The 24,943-nt window shown below is 45.9% G+C and overlaps 1 protein-coding gene across 2 annotated transcripts in view; it reads left to right on the forward strand.

Moving 5' to 3' along the window:
- The window catches only part of COMMD8 (COMM domain containing 8), a 116,291-nt gene that overhangs the window by 85,679 nt on the left and 5,669 nt on the right, over nucleotides 1-24,943 (forward strand). For both annotated transcript variants that reach the window (XM_085642157.1, XM_085642156.1), the window contains 2 exons: nucleotides 9,803-9,955; nucleotides 16,275-16,430. In XM_085642157.1, coding sequence (XP_085498283.1) covers nucleotides 9,803-9,955; nucleotides 16,275-16,430 — 309 coding nt within the window. The remainder of the gene's footprint in view (nucleotides 1-9,802; nucleotides 9,956-16,274; nucleotides 16,431-24,943) is intronic.

The following is a 24,943-nucleotide window of genomic DNA, read 5'->3' on the forward strand; positions in this document are numbered from 1 at the left end:
AAAACTAAGCTTCCTCTTTCCTTTAACTGTTGTCATTGTGAGAAAATAGCAGCAGTTGTGGTAACTTTGTAGGTGTCTAGGTGTGGTTTATTCTGTTTTCTTTACCCATGCAGGTTCAAGCTTGTAACACTAGGTGCAGGTCGAAAATAATGTTTAAATGTACACAATCTAAAAAGTGTCTGTTCATGAAAGCAATTTGGGGAAATAATTGTATATATTGTATTGTACTGAAGGGATTGGGACAGCCCACCTTGGGTCCCTGTAAGCCGCAGGTATCCTTAATTCCCACCGACCAGGGGAGGCGCCTTAGATGGGCGAGCACAGACGTAAAGGCTTGTAATCGTAGCCTTTTTTCTTCATTCCAGAATGAGATAGGTGCTTGTCTGAATCTTAGCACCCCGAGTGAGGAGATTTAAAGCTCGTCCTGCTCTATTGCCCAGAGAGTTTCTGGTCTTTTAACTGTACAGGCTGGGTGGCGGGTTCAGGCTGCCCCGTCATGGTTTGATCATAAGTGCTCACAGGCCTTAAGGAGGGTTAAAGCAGCCCTGAAACAGGTGCTACGGGTGAAAGCTAGAGTGTCCCTGTGTTGACGCCTTAACAAAGAATCGATAAGAGAGCGCAGTCCTATACTCCAAAAGCAGGCATGGGAGGACCTAGCTAAAGCAGGCAAACTGAGGGATTCTTCCCTATTTTAGAAAATTATTAATAATCCCTGTTTTGCAGAACCAACAAAACTGACTGTATGTAACCAAATTTGTTTTAGACCAATGGGTGTCCCATTTTGAAAAAGTCTATAGTGAAGACTGCATTGGCGAGCGTAGTGTAGACATTCCACTTTGCGTGGCGGTTCCTCCAATTAGCTTCTCCTTGGAGGAGGTAAGCTTATGCATCAAGCTTTTGGCGTTAAATAGGCCTCAGGACCTGATGGCATTCGCCCGGATCTCTTTCATGACAACCCCGAGGTCTGGGCACCTCTATTAACCCAAGTCTTAAATGCGCCAGCCTTGAAGGGGAAATTGCCCTCCTGGTCCACCGCCACATTAGTGCCCCTTTAAAAAAGGAGACCAGGATAAGCCACAATCTTACCGCCCAATCTCTCTCATCGATGGTGTAGTTAAGGTCCTGGGCCTGGTACTTCTATCTAGATTGTCTGTCTGGGCCACAGATAACCATATCTTATCGGAAGTCCAATATGGTTTTCGTGAAGGCTTGTCAACATTGGATCAATGCCTCAATCTTAATGTTCTGATTTCCAAGTATGCTGGGGCCCAATTGGGCGCTATGTATCTGACCTTCATGGACCTTACGTCCGCATTTGACCGGGTAAACCGGTCTAAGCTGTTGGACATTTTAACCACATTAGGAGTGGATCAACGTATTGTACATCTACTGATATCACTCCATGCCCATACATCGGCGGCAGTGAGAGTCTCACACGAGGGAGATCTTACCAATCACTTTAATTGTACATGGGGGGGTGCGCCAGGGGTGCATTTTAGCTCCATTTATATTTTTGGTTTATATTCACGGCCTCGAGGCGGCACACTTGGTCCTCCAGTCAAACTCCCCCAGAGTAGGTAGGAGAGTTTTGCCATGCCTACTCTATGCAGTGCTCATGGCCCGCAGGTCTTAATAGATGGCTTTGTGGCATTCATGGACAGGCTGGACCTGTCGGTGAATTACACCAAGTCTTATGTACTAGTTGTGGGCCCACGGGGGCTCCGGTCAAAAAGCTTTAAAGCCGGAAATCATATCCTTGGAAAGGTCCCGGCCTTTCCCTATTTGGTTGTGATATTTGATGACAAGTTACAGTGGGAAGCCCTCTTAGAAGGGAAGCTGAATGAGCTGAATAAATCCGTGGGCGCCATCACTACTTTTGCGAGTAGATTGGGTTCATGGGCCCCGGAGGTAATTTTAAAATTGTACAAGTCCGAAGGTATCTCGAGTAGTATACGGTAGCGAAATCTGGGCGTATGTGCACCCACATAGGTTACAGGTGGCGGAAAATAAATTTTTGCGCCAGATCCTACGAATCCCCAAAGGTGCGCCAGTTTGGCCTGTACATGAAGAGTTAGGGGTTTGTTCCCTGGCGGAGCAAGTGTCAATTAATTCCTTAGTGTGTTGGATAAAGATTTGGACTTCCGATCATAAGAATTTAAACCGCATGATTGTATTGGATTGTTTGAAATTGGAGCATGGTAACAAAATACCCTGGATACATTATGTAAAGGAGTCTTTTCAGGCTATAGGCAGGTTAGATATCTTTTATACACATGACCTTTTAAGTAAGGTGGACGTTAAAACTATAAAAGACCTATATCACAAATTTTTAACTGTGAACTGTGAAAATCTATTTTCTTTTATTATAAATCTTTTTATTAACAGTCATCGATATATAGCAGACATTACAGAGGAATCTGGTACAATACATTCAGCAATGGCAGTAATGAATAACAGCGTTGGAGCACAATGGGTACAAGTTATGGGGTTGGGGGATCATCAGGGTCAATAGCAAGCGGAGGGGTACAGATATGTCCTCTGTAAGCGTTCCAGGGGTCCCATATCCTGGACCACTTTTTGGGGCAGCCAGGGGCTGTGAAGACTGTCTTTTCTCTGTACATGCACCAGTCCGGGTCCTCTTTCCAGGCTCCTACTTCAGGTGCCTGTGTCGCTCCCCACTTCTGTGCTATCTTACGTTTTGCCAATATAAGTCCTAGTGTGGCCCATTGCGTGTGATGAATATATAAATCAGTTGGCTCCCAAATATTTAAGAGGCATCGTCGTGCATCTGGGCGTATGACAACTGAGAGTACCACGCCCCGTACATCATGGATTTTGCGCCAGTATGTTTGTATGTATTCACATTCCCATAGCATGTGTAGAAATGACCCTTCCCGCCCGCACCCCCTTCTACAGTCTCCTGTGTCGGCTCTACCCATATGGACCAGAGTAGGCCGTGTGATGTAGATTCTGTGAAGAATTTTAAGTTGGACTAGCCTGAGTCTAGCTGGTATGGCCACTACTCTTGGTGAGGACACTGCCTCCTTCATCGTCTAATTCGAGGCCATCTCTAACCCATTTCTCTCGTAGTGGCCCGAGTGGGTCTGTCATATTGTTTATTAGTTTTTTATAGGTTAGTGATATGGCTTTTTCGGCTAGGTGCCTGTCTAACAACCTAGCTTCTAATGGAGAAGGTGCCGGAGGGGAGGAGCCGGCAGGGAATTGGGATTTTAGTGCATGATGAATTTGTGTGTATCTGAAATGTTCTGAGTTCGCCAACTCATACTGCTGCTGCAGAGAGGTAAAGTATTCCACTTTGCCCTTCCCCCCACATGTCTTTAATCAGTGAGATTCCGATAAGATCCCACTTAGCAAAACCTTTCGATTTCCATAGGCTGCCTAGTTGCTCAGAGTCCCACAGGGGGGTTGCCAGAGTGAGTTTTCGCTCCCAGCCCAGATGTTTATTAACTGCGTGCCAGATGTGGACCAAGTGGTTAGTTGGACTGGTTAGGGGGTATCTCTTGGGTTTGGAATATATTGCTCGATTATAGTTCCCACCCGGTAGAGTCCATCTATCAATGGCATAGCTGGGGTCATCAAGACGCCCATAGGTGCCTTGATTAATGGCTGCGAGGTGTGCTGTCCAGTAGTATTTTTTTGATATCCTGGAGGCTGATTTCCCCCCCCCCCCCCCCCCCCCCCCCAATCATACCAGTTAAGTGTGAGTTTGGTCAAAGCGATACGAGGTTTACCATCCCACAACAGGTCTCTCTGTAGGCTCTCGACCGCTCTAAAATACTCCGCTGGGACCGGGTCCATGACGTTCTGCAAAGCGTAGAGGAAGCGTGGCAGTGACATCATCTTGAAGAGGGCCGCTTTGCCCAACAGTGATAGCGGAAGAGTTTTCCAGCTAGCTATGTCGCGCTTAAGCCTCTCCAATGGTGGGAGAAGGTTTTGGGTAAAACGAAGTTTGGGATCTAATGTAATATAAATACCCAGATATTTGAAGCCCACAGTGTTAATTGGAATCGGGCAATTACCTGGTGCGATGGGAGGGTTTCCCCTGAGGATGTATATGAGGGATTTTTTCCAATTGATTGAGAATCCAGAATATCTACCAATTATTTCCATGATGTTTAAGACACATAATAATGACTTCCTCGGGGAGGCCAGATACAAAAGGATGTCAGCGGCATAAAGAGAGATGCGGTCTTCCCACTCAGGGGACCAACGCAGCGCTCGTATCTCTGGGTCTTGACGAATCTCTTCCCCTAGGGGTTTGAGGGCTAGGGCGAAAAGGAGAGGAGAGAGGGGGCATCCCTGTCGAGTACCCCGACTCTGAATGAACAGGCTGATTTCTTGTTGTTAACCACGACTTGCGTGTGGGGTTCCAAATATAAGACCCGCACCCATCGGATAAATTCGGGGCCAAAGCCCAACTTGGCGAGTACTGCTAATAAGTAGGGCCATTCAATGCTGTCGAATGCCATGGATGCGTCCAATGACATCACTAGGGCATCTTCACGTAAAGTGGCTACTCTACCCAGCACCACATGTAAGCTGCGCAAGTTCAGCGCGGTGTTACGGTGCGGCATAAAGCCTGACTGATCAGGATGGACTAACCCCCCAATCACCTTGACCAGATGGTTTGCCACAAGTTTAGCCAGGATTTTGGGTTCAGCATTTAAAAGGGAGATCGGTCTATATGAGGCACAGTCTGTTTTAGGTCTTCCCTCTTTGTGAATAGTGACGAGCATGGCTATCCTCTGATCCAGTGGCAGTGCTCCAAACTCTTTGCTTTCTTCGAACATGGCTTTTAGATACAGAGTTAGTTTGTCGGGCTGAAGTTTGTAGAGCTCGATGGGTAGGCCGTTTGGGCCCAGGGCTTTCCCGGCACGCAGAGCTCTGATGGCCTGCGCAATTTCATCATTCGTTAAGGTACTGTCCAGGAATTGACGGTCCTCCACGGACAGGGTTGGGAGCGCAATGTCTCGCAGTAGGTCCTGTGTGTCCTCCTGCGTGTGGGATGAGCTGGATGTATAAACTGTCTTATAATGGGTGGCAAAGTGATTTAAAATAGTTTGAGGGTCAGTAATGGAATCATTGTCAGAACCTGTGAGTTTGGGTACCAATCGACTTGCCCGCTCCTTTTTGTCAAGCCAGGCGATTAGTTTCCCTGCCTTGTCTCCCTGTTCGTACACTCTTCCCAGCTTTTCCCTCCCGATGCATTTGGCCCTGTCTGTTACTAGAGCTTTATATTCATCCTGTTTGAGATGTAATGTGTGAAGTTTTGCCTATGTGACCTCATCTTCTAAATTGTCTTCTATTTTGCCAATATCTACCTCCAATTCCACAATCGCTTTCTACCATTCTTTTTTCGCTTCAGCAATGAGTGACAACGCTTGACCCCGAATCATAGATATGAACGCTTCCTAGAGGGTTTGGGAAGAACCTACTGTTCCATCATTTTCTTGGAAGTAGGAGTCAATAGCTATTGATAATACTTTCCGAAATTTAGGGTCTCGGAGATGCCATGAGTTAATGCGGTTGACACACCCCATCCTTGCCTGGCCGAGTACTATCTGAACCCAAATCGGGGAGTGATCCGAGATTCCTCTAGGTAGATGTTTAACTTCGGGGATGTACGCAGCCTGTGAAGCCGGGATCAGGACATAATCAATGCGGGAAAGGCTATGATGGGCCCCGGAGTGCAAGGTATATTGGATGTTCTTTGGGTGGTATGTTCTCCACCCATCAACAAGTCCCAACGCTTCTAGAAAATCGGGCAGCCACTTCTGGGAAGACCCAAGCACACACGGTGGCTGTCTATCTAGTGTACCCGATTTAACTGAGTTAAAGTCCCCCCCCCCCCCCCCAACCACCAGAAGACCTTCCGAACGAGAGAGTAGTAGAGTGCCTAAATCTTTGAATGTGGTGTTCTGTAGACCTGGTTGTATGTAAACTGACAGTAGTGTGAGCGTGTAGCCTTCCCAGGAGCCTGTGACCCCTATATATCTGCCTCTGTCATCGGTCCAGGTTGATTGCACGGCCAGAGGAAAGGAATTTTTCACCAGAATGCCTACTCCCTGTGCGCTAGTTGTGAAACCCGCGTGGGCTAGTAGTTTGTAACCTCACCTATTAAGTGCCTTGCAGGAGAAGCCCACCAGGTGCGTTTCTTGAAGCAGTATTACTTCAGGGACATGGCGTTTAATTTATTGAAGGACAACACTACGTTTGATTTTATCTCTAAGCCCATTAACGTTCCAGCTCAAGATTTTAACACTTTTGTCCCATTGCGTACTCATTGTGCCAAAGATAAGATATGGGTTCCTCTGTAGAAAGAGCAGGATTCACCATCGGTGTAACTGCAACAAAATAGAACAATTGTACAGTTTCAAACCACCATCCCCCAGTCCTGTCCCGTTCCCGGTTCCCAGTTAATAGGGAGAGGGGTGCAAACAGAAGAAAAAACCCCCAGAACATCCCTTCCTGCCCTGCTACCCTGCTGTGTAGGCTCAAAACTACCCACATCCCCAACTAGCAGAGCGCCTGTCGCCCCAAATAACTGAAAGCTACTACAGGGAAGTGGAGTGGCTCCGCTTTAGGCCCCCCAGAGCCCAACTCTAGCCCCCAAATAGGAAGGAGGCTTTGGCACGTATCATTAGTATTGCAGTGTCCCGCACACTTAGCGTCTGCAACCCCTTATAAAGAGCAAATAGTATACATTACAGAACGACGCAAAGAATCTCAGTGATTGTCTCTAGTCAAGAGGAGATCATTCTCTGCCAGTCCCAGATAGAGCTGGATTCATGGATCTAGATCACCAGGATCGCATGCTCCTCTTGTCTGAATCTGCTCTGCCGTCGTGGGAGCTTGAAGGACTCTCCTGGGAAGCCCTCCAGCCACCAGCGTTCGTCGGCCTTGTCCAACGTGCATCTCCTTCATCTAGCCATGTTTGCACATCCGATGGGGTCGTGAAAAACCATGATTTGCCGTTTATCATAATTTTGAATTTTGCTGGAAAAAACATAATGTATTTGATGCCCCTGTCTCTGAGTGCTCGTTTCACTCCCTCAAAGGAGCGCCGTTCTTGTTGGACCTTGAGGGTAAAGTCTGGGAAGAACCAGATAGTTGCGTTTTCATACTTAAGATCCCCGTGTAGGTGGGCCGCCTGTAGTATTGCGTCCCGATCTCTGTAGTTGAGGATTTTGGCTATGATTGTCCTGGGGGCTGCCCCCGGTTTTGGCGGGGGAATTAGGGCCCTATGTGACCGCTCCACAGTGAGGAAGGCAGAGGGACGTTTAGGTTTGAGATGGTTTAGTATAAGGTCTTCTAGAAAAAGGTCTACACTCGGCCCCTCCGCCCCTTCCGGAACCCCGACCACATGGACGTTGTTGCGGCAGGCTCGCCCTTCCTGGTCTTCCATCTTGAGAGCCACTTGACGCTGTTGGTGAACCATCTTTTGGACTCTTTCTTCCAGTGTTTGGGTTTGGTTCTGGAGTTCTGCGACATTTACTTCCGTCTGTGTTATGCGTTCTGTCGTTTTATTCAAGTCCGCCCTAAGCAGGTTCATTTCAATGGAGACTTTGTCAATCTTCATTTCCAGGGTGGTTCCTGGTACTTGTATTGCCGTCATTATGGAGATTAATGATTGTTCAGAGTCATTTGTAGTGCCATTTGCGGCCCCATCTTCCTGTGTGAGCTGCTTGGGAACTGCAGTTTGTTAGTTTGCACGGGTGGACCTCCCTTAGGCTTCATTGTGATGCTAGGTCAAGCGGTCGCGTATAGGGAGTAGATCGTCCCCTTGTCGACTGGCAGATTTTGCACTGGGACAACACTGGCTTGGCGTGTGGGGTGGACCAGTGGTGGATGCACTGCTTATGATGCGGTGTGAAGGGCGCTGTTTTGGGATTTCGACTATATAGCAGCCTTTGACGGTGGCCAACTTACTCTATTGTCCACCAGATCCACCTTATCAGGGGAGTCGTTCCGCTGGGATATTGATGATCTGCCTGTTGGTGTCAGTTGTTGCACATTTAGGGTGGATGTCGCACTCTCAACTTCCCCGAATAGCAGCTGGTGTGAGCACAGCTTCTGGGGCCTCCCCCGTCCGGCCGCTACTGTATATTTATGAAGATCCACCAATCCCTACTCATGATGTGCACCTACAGGCATCGGATGTCAGGCCGCCGAATGAGCCGCCCCTGCTTCAATGCTCTGGGCTCTATCTCAAGGCAAAACGGAGCAGTACTGGATTGGCATTAGCTGTCGCTGGGTAGAGGAATATGCCCTCCGGTGGAAGGGGCGAGTGTCTCCACTTCAAGGTACAGTGGCAGTAAGTTCACTGGAGCCCTGGTGTACTCCACCCTATCTGCGTAGATGAGGAGGGTCTGCCGCCCCCACCGCAGAGTTCTGTGGAGGGATACTACAAGCACCCCCGGCTCGCTGTCTTCTCAATCACGGCGCCAAGGATAGAATTAGTCCCCAGGAGGGGAGGGTTTTCAGCCAGGCGGGGCGGGATATCGAAGTTGCGGGTATTGGGCCAGCGCTATTTGTTGGGATGGAGCGCAGCCGCCATGAGTTGATGCCACCAAGGGTGCGCTGTACAAGATGGCTACTCAGTCTCCGGCTATGCGCTGGAAGTCATCCCTGTAGTCTGCAATTGGGCTGCTCTGCCGGTCGGGGTCAGAAGCCGGACAGTGGCATCGGTATCTGTAAGGTGCCGGGTCTGTTTTTCCGAGCCGGGGCCAGGCGGGAGGAAGGGGCAGGAGTCAGTGGCTGGAACCGGGCAAGTCTCACTCCCTTCTAGGGCCGCCAGCGCTCGCCGCAGCCCCACCGCCGGATGTCAGTATAAGCTTGAGGTCCCCTGGGGGTGGCGGAGTCATCAAGGCCCCTTCATCGATCAGCCCGTTCACAAGCCTCCCGCAGCAATGGGTTCACATCAGGGCGAGGCGCGTACTCTAGTGCCGCCCACCTCCACCAGGCCCCGGCCGGGCACCGTCCCGGAGAGCGCCACAGGTGAAAGGAAGGCAGGCGAAGACCACTGTGCACGGGTGACCCACCGTTCGATGCAGTGGGAGTTCCGCAGTCACTGAAGCCTTCGTCAGGTGCGGCTAATAGCTGTACTTTAGGGGCTTTTGTCGCGGCTCTGGCGGAGCACCTCTCTTAGGCCGCCATCTTCATCGGCGCCAAGCCACGCCCCCCCCCCCCCCCCCCCAAAAACCATGAAAATCGTGAACTCAGTAAACCCTCAGTTAGGGCATACACAATGTTAAAATCGGTCCCGGACGTTGAACCATACTTTCTGGCCTTAACTAGCGCCCACGATAGATTTTTAATCACGCTTTTTAGATTTAACCAGCTCCATCATCTTTTAGCATCCCCCGCGGGTTGCTTTCCCTCACCAGAACAACGAGGTCCCTGTGGCTGCGATCTTCGATCTCCTCTGGACACGTTACATTTAATACTATTGTATAAATATTTTTCATTCCCCAGAAAACGCTTCCTCCGGCCCTTGTTAAGAAGCTTGAAGTTTAGGCCTGCTAAAGTGGCCCTCTTGCATTTGCAGTTGTTACCCAACCCTCTCACACTCTGTGCTGTGTTAAGTTTCTTGCGGGCCGCTTATAAATCTAGATTATCCAGAATTGATTGAGTTTGTGCTGCTGGTTTTTATCCATCCGTATTGTTTTAAACATTTTACTGTATGTGCATGAACTGTTTGCTTATTTATTATATGATGTACTGTATCTTTTATGGTTGCTTTGCATCCAAATAAATAAATATATATATTATTGTATTGTAGATAATTCAACAGTTGGAGAAAGTGAGCAAAAACCATCAAGATACAATCATAAGATGTATAAAAAGTCGCAAGGAAGAAATCAGACAGGCACTAGTGGAAAGAATAACTGCGATGTCCTCTGCACAGTTGCAAGATTTTGACTGGCAGTTAAAGGTAAGTGTGTCAGTGGAAAATTGGAAATCTTTTTTATTGTAATGCAGCAAAAATATATTTTCGGTTTATGGAGACAGCCTTTAACGTTTCACTCACTGTTTCATAACTTACACCAGCTATTGAAGGAACAAGGCTTCAGTTTGGTATCTCGTATTTTAAAAATAACACCCCTAATACAGACCTTTGACCCTCCCCCCCCCCCCCCCATGCACTGCTTGAAAGCCACAGTCATCATAGACAACAAAGTGGACATGATCGCCCAAGTCAACGCAGTGGTCTTGACCTGCTTTAACACTCTAAGTATGCTGAAGAAAATTTTCAAGTGACTACCAGATAATACCAGGAAAATGATCACCCAAGCCCTCATCACCAGCAGAGTAGACTATGGAATCGTCGTGTACACAGGATTACCATCCAGCTCACAAGAATTCTGCAGATTGTCCAAAACGCAACAGCAAAACTAGTCCTCAATCTCCAATGCCGAGACCACATCACACCACACCTTAGGGAACTCCACTGACTCCCAATACACAAGTGTGCACACTTTAAACTCCTCACCCACACCGCCAAAGCTCTCCACGACACTGGCCCTGCCTACTTGAACAGACTGAACACCAACCTTCTGGACGTCTCTGATCTGCTGGTTTCTCACGAGCACACACCCCACATATACACAAAAGCAGAGCAGAGGGCCGCTCTTTCTCGTACCTGGCCCCTAAAGCCTGACACAACTTCCCACAGCACATCAGAGCCGCCTCTTCACTTCTTGACATGCGTAAAAAAAAATAAAGATCTGGCTTTTTGAGTTTGCCCCCCAGGACTGGCCTCACGCACTTGCTGCAGAGCGCTAGGATACACTCACTGGTGATTGGGGTGCTACAAAAACACAGATATTATAACGCTTCACAATCGGATGTCCAAGACTTTTGTTAAAGACTTCATGCTAACCTGCAATTGGGTATTTGTCTATCTTCTTGAAAATGAAAAAAAGCTCTTAGTTTTGCTCTGTTAGAAGTAGAGTTTTGACTGTTTCTGAATGGAGCACCTAATAGGGATACCAATTGTACTTCATGAACTTTCAGGTAGTAATATGTGTATCATCCACAGTCTTCATCTCCCAAGTAGTCACAGCACATTTTCAAAGGTCTTTCATTATGGTCAGATTTCTTGAGTTTACCAATAAAGTGTCATTGCTTAACTTCCAGCTTCCAATTTGAATATTTATCTTTAAATGAGTTTGCAAACGGTAAAGTCAGGCCCCAGGCAAACCTTAAGTACAGCATAACTCCTCAACAACAGGCATGTTTCAAATCATGCTATAGCCCGTCAAGTAATTACAGCAGTTATGTCAGTCACTAATATCTTAAGTGTTAATTACATCCTTCCTGAAATCTGCTGTTTTAAATGTCGAAAGAATTATAATTGTAAATCCTTGAATGAGTCTGGGCTGGGATCATTCTGTTCTATAATTTCGTAGTAATTCTTTACCATTACAATCAAGAACTTGTCATGTGCAAAGTAGCGTTGGCTCTCCCTAAAAGGGGCAGTCCAGCCTGCACCAGTCCGTTCACATCTATTCAAGAATTCCCATCCATCACTTTTTGCTGCTTATATGAGTTTCCTTAACTGACTGGGGTATACCCAGACTAAAGACAGTAAGCTTGTTGTGTCATAGGAACTCAAGTGGTCTAATCACATCAGGGAGCTATTTGATATCTTCTGGTAGTTTTGTTTGGCTACAGCTCTAAATGTGATTTCTATGTTAGTCATAAGTGTGAAATAAATACAACAGTTAAAACAATAAATGATAAAGTGCATTGCTTAAACGCATATTTTAGGGGTTGACCAGAATAAACTGATCAGACTGTGGTGAATATTCCTTCTTGTATTTATAATGAAAACTAATGCATACCTTTATAGTTAGCCAATCTAGTCTAGACTCTCTCTCCAGTAGTTTATGGTAATTCATTATTACAGTATTTTAAAATTACATGTGATATTTATACATAATTTTACTTTTTTTTTATCCAGTGGGACAGGGCGAAACTGACAACATTTTCCATCTTGTATCTGAATTACTGAAAAATCAATCTGTTCAGTTTTCAAACGAGCTCCAGAACAAAGTTCATGAAGTCATTAAAGGAAGCAAACTAGCATATGCAAACATAGACAATTTCTGCTCAAACATACATTTAAAAACTTTAATTTGACTGATGCCCATTTTTGCATAAACGTTGCTGGTTCTGCGAAGAGTAGAAAATAACAGCTAGGTCCTGTGCCTTCTCTTCAATAAAACAAAATCTGAAAGTGGCTCATTCATTTTATAGTTGCCCTTAGCACATGAAAGGCATAGAGAGGAAAAACCAATATCCTTTGATGCAGATTCCATAACCTTCGATAGTTTGATCCAATTCAAAGTCAAATTTCAGAAACACTGCAGGTGATATGTATCTTCTGTATGTTCATTTCATGTTCTTCAGAGAGAGAGAGAGAGGAAAAAAGATGAAATCGTCTGCATGTCACAGAGAGTGTTCACTCCAAGTTGTTAGTGGTATTGGGAGGATGAGTAGTAAGCATGACATTTCCAACTTGTAACCTCAGTTTTGGACAAAGAAGTCTGTTCATCGCTATATAAACATGTCTATCTGTTTGTCTAATCTTAAGCAATCAAAGCGTTTTGTAATTCTCCTTGCTGTTTACCAATTTTGCTGAGGAAAATACAATATCTATATTCATCTTGCCATCAAGGTCTGTGTTGTTAGCCAAGCTCCTTTGTATTTAATTAAGACCCCCGACCTAATAATTGTTTGATAAATGTATGTTAGATTTTGTCTTGTTTTCAAAGTGCAGTCTAATCATTTTTCAAATTCCTTACTTTTTCTTCTTTCTTTTTCAATATGAGTAAGCACATTCAGCTTTATCCAATTTTATTGTGCTCATGCTGCCTTGTGACTAGGAAAATGCAAGCCTATTATCAAATCAGTCTATGTTCGATCTTGTGAAAACAGATCATCAAAGATACATGATAAAAGTTAAATAATACGTTATGGATAAAAACAGATAAAACACCACCAAAAACCTATGAAAACATCAAATGCAATCAGTGCACATAAATTATAAAAAGAGATGTCACAATAAAATGCAAGGTCCATAAAGGTAATGTCCATCAGGTAAAACACGCAAATAAACTGCATTCTTTAAGAAGGAAACAACTGCCTTGCAAATAGACGGTCCTTAGAGTTGTTGAAGAAAATTCAACGCAACTCTGCAACTGTTAAACATGTGGTTGCGTAGTATTGGAAGTACTGTGGTGAGAGGGGCATATAGAACTTACAAAAAAAATAGAAAGTGTCAATGGGTCTGTGGTGAGGACTCCTCGCAGGGGCAGATTACTATATCTGTAGAGACAAATTCTTCCTGGGGAAAGCACAAAAGCTGTCTGATATAGCCTGTCTTGAAGAGTGTCAGTAGCATCCGCCCAATATGTTCTGTTCAACAGGTAAATAGGGGGCTACCGCTTCATTAGTTTAAAGGAGACAGTGGTTTCTAACTGTTGGTTTCATTAGCCCCTCCCACCGAGCCCCTGCATGGTATAGAAAGTTTTCTTTAATCCACCCTTTGCCCTTCGCTGTGATACTTAATGGGTTTTCAAAATTATATGGCCTACCTAGAGCAGGGTTGTCTCTCTGATGTACCTGAGCCAGGAGATTTTAGGACCGTAAAGGCATGAAAGGCAGTCCAATATAATTGTGCGGTTAACATCCGCCTCATTTGATCAAATTGAGCACCATAGTAATAACTTGGCAAGATTTACATGGTCCTCCACGTATTTCAGGCTGAGCTGCTGGTGGGCAATAAGTTGAGGGAGGAACGCCCACTCCCCGCCAGCAGACTTTGTTCTCTTCCGCTTGTACCCTGCCGGTTTCCCTGTAACCCCATAACCCTAGTCCATAAGACAGAGAAGGGAGACACTTCCTTCTATAAATTTCCAAAATTGTAGTAATTGATTTGCCTCCCAGGGTGGTAGCTAAGGAAAAGACTGAACCAATAGCTCACAGTTAGCAACTTATCCTGCTTCCAACACCTGGGGTCCAGGAGCGTGCCCCATCAGACAACAGTGCCAGATAACGAAACTGGCTCACTCTCTCAATTAGTTTACCTCCTGTTCATATTTGGCGTGTTTTTGTGGCCATATACCATTATAAAGGATTTGGAGAAGTTGGTCCTCGGGTCTAGTTTCTCCATGAAGCTAACAAAGCTCAATATGAGTAACTTGAGGCCTATTGTAATTCTAGCTAACAGCACATTGTTGTCCGCATAGAGAATTGACTGCTTTTGTTTATTGTTAACTACGGGCATATCAACGCTCACATTCACAAGAACCGATTCATGGTCGTTTATGTATAGCAAGAATAGAACTGGGCCAAGCACACACCCTTGGCGTACTCCTTGGTTGACCAAGAAGGCCGGGGAGCACTCCCCGTTTTGGCCATACTTTACATACGCCTTTAAGTCCAGTAGAGATTGCGCAGAAAAGATACAAGGCCTGCCTCCAAGCCCATAGATGTTAATATGCCCCACAATTTGGACAGATTAATGCAATCAAAGGGTCCTGATAGGTCCATGAACGCCAACTGGAGGGAGCTGCCCTTGGCATCCTTATACAGAGAAACTAAATGGATGAAGACTTAAGCACTGTTCATTGTTACCAAGGGCTTTCCTAAAGCCAAACTAGGCCAGGGAAGTAGTGTTTCTCGCTGAGTCCACTCTAACAGGTGATCCAGTATGATACAACCAATTATATTTCGGTAAGGATCAAGGATAGAAATGGTCCGGTAGCTCTTGGGATCATACATATTTCCTTTCTTGAAGACTCAGACAATAATAGATTTGCGCTAGTATGAGGGGATTCCAGCCTTACATACAGAGTATCACGTGCCCCTGGGGTGAGTCTATCCACTGGGTCTTTAAGGATAAGGAGTAGGCCGGAATGGTTGGATTAACAGGTTTTTATTGTCAAAAAGAAAATGAAAGTAAGGACTACTCGCTCCTGCCAAGGAGATATCAAATGTCTCTATCCTTGGACTTTTCTGGGAGAGCTTGCAGGTACTCGAGGAGGGGTCCGTTCTCCTTTGCTCCGACAGGCACCATCTCAAAGCAACAAAAAAAAAGAAAAGAAAGAAACCACTGGTCAGTGGAAGGTACTGTGAGCCACTATTTTTCAGGGAGGGGGGAGTGCGAAAGTTCACCAAGGACCGCCACCACGTGTACCGGCAACAGAAAGCGGTGCCTACCCACAAAGCGCTACCCGTTCCCTCCCCGTGCAATAGAAAAACCCCGTATACGCCGACGTACCTGCTCCAGCCACCTTCCTCCTGGAGAGTGGCGAGGCGGCATGTGGGGTTGTTGGCCTCCTGGTGTCAGTCCGCCTCCCGACTTCTCTGGTTGGACTCCTGGACCTTCGGTGTTTTGGGGATCCTGCTGCTGCTCTTCGGGTCTCCGCTCTTCCTCATCGGTTTCACTCCTGGCTCCTCCGGCTTGTCCGCTTCCACTTCCGTGATCCTCCCCTTTCTCCTCGGCGGGACTTCCTGATAGGTGGGCAGGGGTCGATATCACTCCTCCTGGCTCCTCCTCCCAGTGATTCCAGGTCGAATTAAAGGGGCCACTCCAGTCCTGCACACGGAGGAGTGTCAAAGCGTCAATATCGGGACTGATCCGAGGGTTCCATTCCCCAGGGTTTTCCTGACAACCATATTTTGTCAGGTTAAATTATGCGGTCTAAATGAGTTGACTTCAAAGTGAATTTTTATTAAAGACAAGGTAGTAATTATTTTTAATTTTCGTTCCCAAAGAACTCTGCAGTGACCGAAAGAAGACATCAGTAATCTATACATATATTTTATATGAAAGAAAAATAGACGTACTGTACACAATTAACTTAAAACCATTCTATGTTGGTCTAGTAATAAAATAGCTATCTATCTCATTTACCGCGTATGACCCTGTGTAGTTAATTGTTCAGGCTTTGCTATGGGTCTATAAGTTCCTTCTGTATGCCCCAGAGAAATGCATAGATGGCACACGAACCTTCGTAATTAGACTAGTCTATATGGCTGTACCATATTGTGCAATTAGAAATAATTTGATTTGTTTTGAAATTGTTTGCATTTTTAAGAGGGTTTTGTGTGTTGCTGTTGAAAATAATGTGAGTAAGAATGAAGTCTGACTGTGTACAGTGTTTTTAGTAACCTAGACATTTGTTACATCAGAATGGATACAAATTGTAATCTAAATCGTCTCATTGGCTCTTTTAACACAGCTTGCACTTTCCAGCGATAAAATCTCTACTCTGCAGATGCCGTTAGTGAACCTTGATTTGGATGTGCGAGAAAACAATGAAATTAAGTCGGTCTCAATTGAAATGAATAAAGAAGAGCTGCAGAGTCTAATAAGCTCACTAGAAGCAGCAAATAAGGTATTACATTTTTATGTTTTTAGTGTATAACCTTCGTTCCTTTGTATAACCAAAATGTACGGCATCTTAATTTAGCAGTCAGCAATTTAAAGGTATACATAGTATGAATGCTGCTGACTGAGTATATATTGACTCTGCATGATGCCAGAAAATGGTCTGTTGATTGGTCGCAAAGGTTGGGACAGCACATTCTTATCTATAAGAAAGTTACAGATTGAAAGAAAGTGCAAAATCAACAGGTTTACAGATATGAAAAATGGTAACTTGTATTTTTGTTAGCTTCCAATAAAACACAATTCTTTCTCGTGTAGTTGACTGATTTTATCGGTTACCTCCCCTCCCAATACAATGTCACCTAAACTGTAAATCCAGAGTTTTTCCCATAGTTAGATTTTGGCTTCTTTAAAAAAATAAAAAAAAAAAATAGGATTTGTCGGCATCTTGAGGCTGGTGGTGTTGAATTTGCACTCCCACCTTAGCACTTAATAGACATGTGAAGTTTGCTGTTTTTCACAGTCTTGCGCCCTATTGGTAGTTCGGTAGTCGATGAAACTCTCATTGCTTTGGTGGATTTAGGCAGGTAGGTTTGAATTTTCAGCCGTATTTATTCACTCCACAGATGCCAAGGGCTTGTAATCTCATTACTATGGTTCAGTCTTTCCTCAAGCTGTTTTTTGTCTTGTAGTCCAGGGGGATGTGTATTTGAACAACATTTGACATCGTACATGTCTTATGTATTTTATTGATGACACATCAAAGGTTTTAACTAGAAGTCTCCTTTCAAACTTATTGGTACTTCCAATTCCTTTTCTTGTAACACTAGACTCTATCTTTGTTGTTTTAAATATGACCTCAGCCCCCAAGTCTCGACTAAGCAGCATGTAGTAGTTTGCGGTCACTTTAGTTTAAATGCTTTCAGTGGGGCACCATTGAAGTTTACCTGAGTGTTGTCCTGGCTCAGAGAGATCCTCGGGGAGAACCCTTTAAAGGTCTCCTGTTTCTGTGAATCACAGAAGGGTGTCCAATATTTGTCAAGGTGTCTAAACGTTGGAACTCTTTTCCTGCATCCATTATGACATTTATCTGTGCCATGAGGGTTTAAACAAAAGGGAAAATCTCTGTGTTGGGATGATGGTATGTTCTTTCAGGTTTTGCCAACTTTGGCCATTTCACTGGCATAGATTTGTGCCGATCCCTAAACTAAACTCTGGAAAGCCAAATTATATCAGAAGAAGCTTTACAGAGGGCCCTTCAGGGTGTGCAATAGGAAAGAAGATGACCTCATTGCTATCCATTTCTTTTATGGACTGCCTACCCATGCAATGGAGATCCTTATTGAAAAACTACTTTCTATGCTAAATTGACTGAGCTGTAGTGTATGTGCCTCCATATCTTTGTTTACCTTTCCATGATTCTGGCTATAGTGATGGGTTCTTTAAGTGTGGCTAGACTGTTTATTACTTTTTTTAATGAAATGAGCTACTGAAATATCCAACAAAATGAAGGGTTCAACCTAAATGTTCCCCCGGTAGGAGATTTCATAACCCTTACATCTGTTGGTGAACCCAGCAGCATGCTCGTTGCTGTAGAGAATTGGTATTCTAACATTTCTTCAACCCATCAAGGACATGGCCAGGCATGACCACAAGCACCTGTCCTTGACTCTGGTCATGCAAGTCAAAGTAATTGACTTCTGTTTAAGCATAGGGAGCTTTCCTCTGCTGTGAACATGAAATCAAAAGTATATTCATTCATGTTTGTTTCTGGGGAGACTAGAGCATAGACCATAGGTGAACATTATATATATTTTTAGTTTATTTTAATTTATTAAAATAGATGGCTTAAACAATTGTGCCTTGAAAGTAATGCACTCAGTGCACTATATATTCTTAAACTATCAATGAATACTCCATAAATGTTTTTATCAAATCATAGTGGTACACCTTTTATAAAGGGAAATAAGTTCTCTCTTGACCACAGCCTAAAATATTATTTCACCACAATTTGAAATATCAACATCCCTCATTCATAGATCCTGTGCATCTAATATTGCACGTTATAAAATAATTCTTAAAGTACCGAAATGCAACTAACTTACTTTTTTTGAATTATAACTTAAGATTTGTATGCACTCCTCGAAAAACCAAGATACCTTCGGGCTCAAAAAAGATAACTTGAATGAACCTTTTTTCATAAAGAAGAGTAGATCGGCACAAAGCAAAATGACAACATTTTCCTGTTTAATATACTATGGATGGTGTATACTTATAAAAATACTTTTGAGAATTTCAAGCCAAATTGTGTGCATGATTCTGTGCCCTTTTTGATTCTCATGCTCCCAACCACGGCAAACTGATCCCTGCAGTGGCCAATGAGTTATTTAGTTACAAAGATATGCTTTTGCATGAGATCAGTTGCCACAGTATTATATTATAATGCCCTTACTGATATTGAATTGCTTTACTATAGTCATTACAACGAAAAACCTAATATACCAGTAAATCCTTACTAAGTATGTTTATTGCTGACCAAAATTGCCTGTAATTGTCTTTCTTATTAAGATTTCTTCTCTAGTGTAGGAGAATTGGAATGTTAGGCTCTGGGGTAATAAGGCACAGTGTGGATGCAACCTTTGACTCAGATCCCAGCTGACTTAAACAGTCTAATAAAGATAAACCTGATCTCTTTAGGGAATCCATGGCTCAGCCTTCGTATCATGGTTGAAGGAGCAAGGCATTCCTCAGAGAAAATACATGCAGGTGTGCTCAAAAGGGCAGGCAATAATTCAGTTGAAATATAAAGAAATAAAAGGCCCTTACCATTTGGATACAAGATAAAAATGTAATAATACACATCTAATCATACACTTGGAAAAATACATAACCATTATTTCAGTTAATACTGTAACTACAAACAAAAACTCCAGTGTAAAAATGTTCCAAAAACATTGCAAATTAATGTAGCGTTTGAATTCAGATCAATGGGTCAAATCGCACTGTCTCACTTGGTAGAGCCAGTGCCAAGTTCACACTAATCTGACTAAAAAGATGCAGGGTATAAAACTAGGGCTTAGGTTTACAGAAATGGAACAGCTCGCTCAAAAATGGTGAGTCGCTTGTCAGTAATTGTGAAGACATTTGAACCCCTTGAATGTGTAGTGGTTCTTATACGTTGTATGCATTTTATGAGTAGGTCCTCATGCCCAGATTAATACTGAAGACAAGCTTCTCAAAATTGCAGGTTTCTGTGCACAGTATGAGCCCATTTGCCTCTTGCACTTTCTCTTTAGTGATGGCTCGACATGAAGCAATCTTTTTGGATGACAGTTCAAATGCATCAGATATTGGTGGATTAATGTTACAGATATTCCTAGGACAGACGCTCATTATCCATGGCCAATTAAACCGAATCTATACCCTTTTAACAGTAACTCTGAGTAGTTGGCTCAAAACTCAAGATCCCCTGTGCAGGATCTTCCCATTTTGGACAACAAACTGCAGCAGGCATGTTTTCATAATCTCTTCGATTCTTAGTTTTTTTGGATCAAGTTCCTCGAACAGAAAGGCTTTTCTTAGGAATTGGGTGCTTTTTGCTTGTCGGTCTTAAAGCAGGAAAGGTCTATGTGCAAATGGTCAAAAAAAAGCTAGGGTCTACTCTCTCTAATACTAAGGAAGGCATTTGGAAATCTTTTGTACAGCTAACAATGATGCCTTATTTTCTTCTTTAGTTTCAGGTAGGTTATTTTAACGGTTAAACCAGCCATTCAGTGGTGATGAGGTCATAGCCAATTCTACTACATTTCTCAAGTTTCCCACTTCCAGTTTTGCAGCAAAGTGAAACCATATCCTTTCTAGGACATGCTCTGTGGTAAGAAACTACCCCAGAGCTCCATGCACTCAAAACCCAAAATGGAAATTCACTGTCTCAGGAGTGTTGAGCTCCCCACTGTCACCCAGGTGTAACCTTGGTCCTGCCATTTCGCTACACTAGAAAGAAAACCTCTCCTTAACCAACTATGACCTTCTGAAGTGCCTTGTTATCTTGTTGAATATTGACATCCTGTTTGGGTATTGACTTTTCCGTTCTGTATATTGCCACCAATACTAGGTTTCTGATTGTGTTTTCCACTGGGACTGATCTCTGTTTTTTTGCTTGTGCTTGGAGACTTGGGGTTGACCAAGCCTGCTCCTACCCACAGTTAATTCCCTTTGTTCCTCATAGCCATATGCCTCATTGCGTATTATGTACTACCACTCCTGTGAAATTGGCAGGAGTGTGCCACCAATTGGCACTCCCCAGGCCAGTTATTAACCCACTGCTGTCAGAAATCACTCTGTCTAAAGGTGGTGTTCAGGCTTCCTGGCTCTAAGATGGCTGTGTCTATATATGAAGGGTCAGGCAGTCACCCTCTTCTATCCTACCTGTTCTCTGATGGTGTCTTGACCCACCTTGGTGTGAAAGTCTTCAGCTTCCATGAGCATGCCTTCTCTCAGCACTCCAACATTGATTTCTGTTCCTGTACGAGAGGGCACCCATGCCTCTGAAACTTCTCAACAACATTGCTATCTGCATTGTCCCTTGTTAGAAATGGAGGTCTCTAGTTGGCAGAGGTAGGTACCTTTGTCCAAATAGGGACCCTTGCTTCTAGTCAGGGAAAGGGGGATACACTCCTAAAATAACCCCTGCTTCCCCCCATGGTAGCTTGGCACAAGCAGACAGGCTTATCTCTGAGGCAGTGTGTAAAGCATATGTGAACACATACAGTAACACAGTGAAACACTACAAATGGACACCACACCAGTTTAGAAAAATAAGTAATCTTTATCTAAACAAGACCAAACAACAAAACTCCACACTACAGTATTAAAAATAAGACTTTCAAAGGGTAGAAATAGTTCAGCTCAGTGCAAGTTGTAAATGCGACACTTTTCCAACAAAGTACCTTAGATGCGTCACCCAAAACAAGCAAAAGGGTCACAGGGAAGGTGATGCGTCAGTTCCTTGCTTCGGGGGAGGTGATGCGTCGGTTCCTTACTGCAGCGGAGGGGAGGTGATGCGTCGGTTCCTTACCGGAGAGGAGGGGATGCGTCTGTTTCTTACTGCGTTCTGGTTACGATGCGGCAAGGTGGCGCCTCGATGCGCGGCGACGATCTGGTGTGATGCGACAAAATGGCGGCTTGATGCGATGCGAAGGTTCGGTACCATGCGTGATCTTTTGCAGCCTCACGGCAGGTGCTGCGATGGTCTTCTCGGTGAAGCATCGGGACCCGGTGTGGTTGCGGCGCGCTTCTTCCTCGTTGCTCGGTAAGGCGTCGGAACCAAGTGCGGATGCGGCACGCTTCTTCTCGTTGCGTAAATCTTCCAGCGATTAACAGTCTCTAGAGGTCCTAAACAGCGGCAGACACATCTTTGCAGGTTAAAATTCCCAGCAAGGAAATAAATTCAGGGGAGCTGGTGGTGAAGTCTTTGTGTCCCTGAGACTTCAGACAGGTGGCAAGCTCAGTTTCAAGCCCTTGGAAATCTTTTTCTTCAAGCAGGTGACAAAGCTCCTTTCCTTGGCAGCAACCAGCCACTGTAGGCCAACCCCAGACAGCAAATAGCACAGGGGCAGTATTTCTCCTCAGCTTCTCCGGCTCTTCTCCTTAGCAAAGGTTTCTTTTGATTTCCCAGAAGTGATCTAAAGTTCTGGCGTCGGGGGCGTGGCCAAGATGGTGGCAAGGTAGGATGCAGGATCGTGTCCCTCAGGCACCGCCAAGCAAAAGCATGGTAATAGCGCCCATCCCCGGTGCCTTCTGATCGCATGCTTCACTCGCCAGATGACTCTGGCGAGTGAAGCGGCACCTGCGGGCCGAGTTTTCCACCCAGAAAATACAATTAGTGGCCTTTGCTCCGACACGGGGAAGAGGCCTAGCAGCGCCGCAAGTGAGCAGTGCGGCGGACTGGTGCCGAGGAAGCGGCGGCGTGGCCTGGTGGCAGCACTCGGCTGTCCGAGCTAGCGGCCATCTAGCGCTGAAGGAGTGGTCCTTACCTGGAGGCTGGTCGGCAGCGAGTGGCGGTGAAGAAGGAGCGGTGGTGACCATCGTTGTGGGGCTTGGCGGGCGGGCAACATCGGAGCTGCCATTTTGTGGTCCCTGCCGACATGGAGCTCCTACAGGGCGCACAGACCCGGCAGCCACGCAGGTTTGATTGCTGCGGACGAGCAGTGCGGAGAGATCGAAAGGCAAGAGGCCACTGACTGATATGACGTGGTCGACTGGCAACCCCCGAGGGCCGAGTTTCCTGCCCGGAGGGTGGGAAGAGCCGGCCGCCACTCCGACGCAGAGGTAAGAGAAAGGGACGAACAGCGGCCAGTGCTGGATGGCATGCCCTGGTGTCGGGGTCCTGCGGTCCGCGAATCGGTGGACAGAGAGCGCTGAGGGGGGGAGAAGATCTCAAGTGAGCAGACCGGTAGGGTGCATCGGAGCGACAGGAGCGGCACCCGCCACCGGCACATTGATCGGGAGCACAGAGCCTGCAGATCCGCCATTTCAAGTGCCCCGCCATTGCGGATTCTCGCGCCTGCCGCCTAGTGTGCTGAAACATCGGAGTGCGGGCGAGACTCTTATGGGGGCTGTGAACTGAGGAGGCCCGAGGCTCTTGAAGTCCTACTGCAGCCCCATCAGTGTGAACACAGGAAGCGAGTGAGCAGGTCTACTGATAGAAGTGAGAGGCGATGGGCCCTTCAGCTCCTTTAGCACATGCAGATCGCCTGGGCTGAGACATGGCAGCAGCACACAGCAAGAGAGCAAAGACCTTTAAAGGAGCTGCTCATGAAGCAGTCGGGATCGGCCACTTCGGCGGGCGATGGCGACGATGCCCCCGCCACCAAGGCCTTCATGATGGAACTCTTTGCGGCCATCAAAGAGGATATACAGGAGCTCAGGGGCCAGCTTGCCGCTGACCTCAGGGAGGTACGGAGGGAGGTGGATGAAGTTGGCTACGCTGGAGGAGCACGATGTCAACCGGGAAGAGGACCTCCACCAACTGCAGCAAGATATGCTGCGCCTCCAAGAACATCTTGACCTTCAGGCGCAGGCCGAAGTTTTAGAAAAACGCTCCCGACGGAATAACGTGAGGATCAGAGGTGTTGCGTGGGAAGAAGGAGACTACCTCAGGGCCTATGTAGGGGTGCTGTTCCAACAGGTCTTGGGAGAAGAGGAGGTGACGGACATCCAAATGGACCGGGCGCACAGATTGGGCCTCCCCCGTAGTAATAAAGCTCCGCCACTGGACATTCTCGTGTGTGTCGACGATTTTCAGCTAAAGGAGCGCATTATCCAGAAAGCGAGAGAGGCCCAGCCAATTCAGTTCCGAGGCCATACTCCGGCCATTTTCCATGACCTAGCAGCCTCTACATTACCCAGGTGACGTGAATTCAAGGTGGTCACCACACATCCGCGTGAGCAAGGCACCCCATACTTATGGGGCCATCCTTTCCGCATTGTTTTCAAGCACTGTGGGATGTAGCACCAGATCCGTTCGCTAGCCGAGACTATGGAGGTCCTCGGTCTGGAGAATACATTAAAGGCGACACACACAGAGCGGCCCAGAGATCAAAATGCCCGCCGCACAGCAAGGTGGCAACTCATCAGGCCACAAGGGACAAAGAACGAGCGGCCGTGATCTCATCACTGTCACAACTGTCGGTACAACCGGCCACCCCTTGAGGTATTCAACTGGTGGCACAGGGGTGGGTGTATAGATGGGTGTTGGGGGGGGACAGGGAGGGTTGTCCTATGAGGAGTGTTGACGGCCCACCACACTCATTAGATGGGAAAAGACCTTAAAATTGTCAGCCTCAATGTTAAAGGCCTCAACAATCCGGTGTAGAGAGCAGCAGTGTTGTCCCTAGTTGAAAATGCCGGGGGTGACATATGTCTCCTTCAAGAGACGCACCTCCTCTCCAAAGATACCATACGTATGCGCACTAGGCACTTCCCACAACAATTTTGGTCAGCAGGCCCGTCTAAAAAGAATTGCGGAGTTATACTGGTTGGGGCACATTTCCTGGGTAAAGTAATGGTGACTGTCACAGAGATAACAGGCCGCTTGCTAGCAATTAGAGTGCAATGGTGCGGGACTCACCTCACTATAGCGTCACTCTATGCTCCAAATACACAACAGGAACCCTTCATCCTCTCATCCCTCACAGAGGTTCTCACGTCTCCAGATGCAGCGATTTTGGTGGCAGGGCACCTTAACCTTGAATTGAACATAGAGTTGGGCAGGTCTGGACAGCACACGCATCAAACGCGGACATTCTCCCTAAAGGGTCAGGAGTGGTTGGGGGACAATGGGCTACATGATGTTTGGTGCACGCAGCACCCTGCGGAACGGGACTACACATACTACTCAGTGTCACACTAAACATACCCGCGACTAGATCACTTTATAGCTTGTACATCCCTACTGCATCACCTACACACGGCCACGATAGAAGCCCGCTCTCTCTCGGGTCACGCCCTTATTACTGT

Source organism: Triturus cristatus, chromosome 2_2 (assembly GCF_964204655.1).
Source record: "Triturus cristatus chromosome 2_2, aTriCri1.1, whole genome shotgun sequence".
Classification (NCBI taxonomy): domain Eukaryota; kingdom Metazoa; phylum Chordata; class Amphibia; order Caudata; family Salamandridae; genus Triturus; species Triturus cristatus.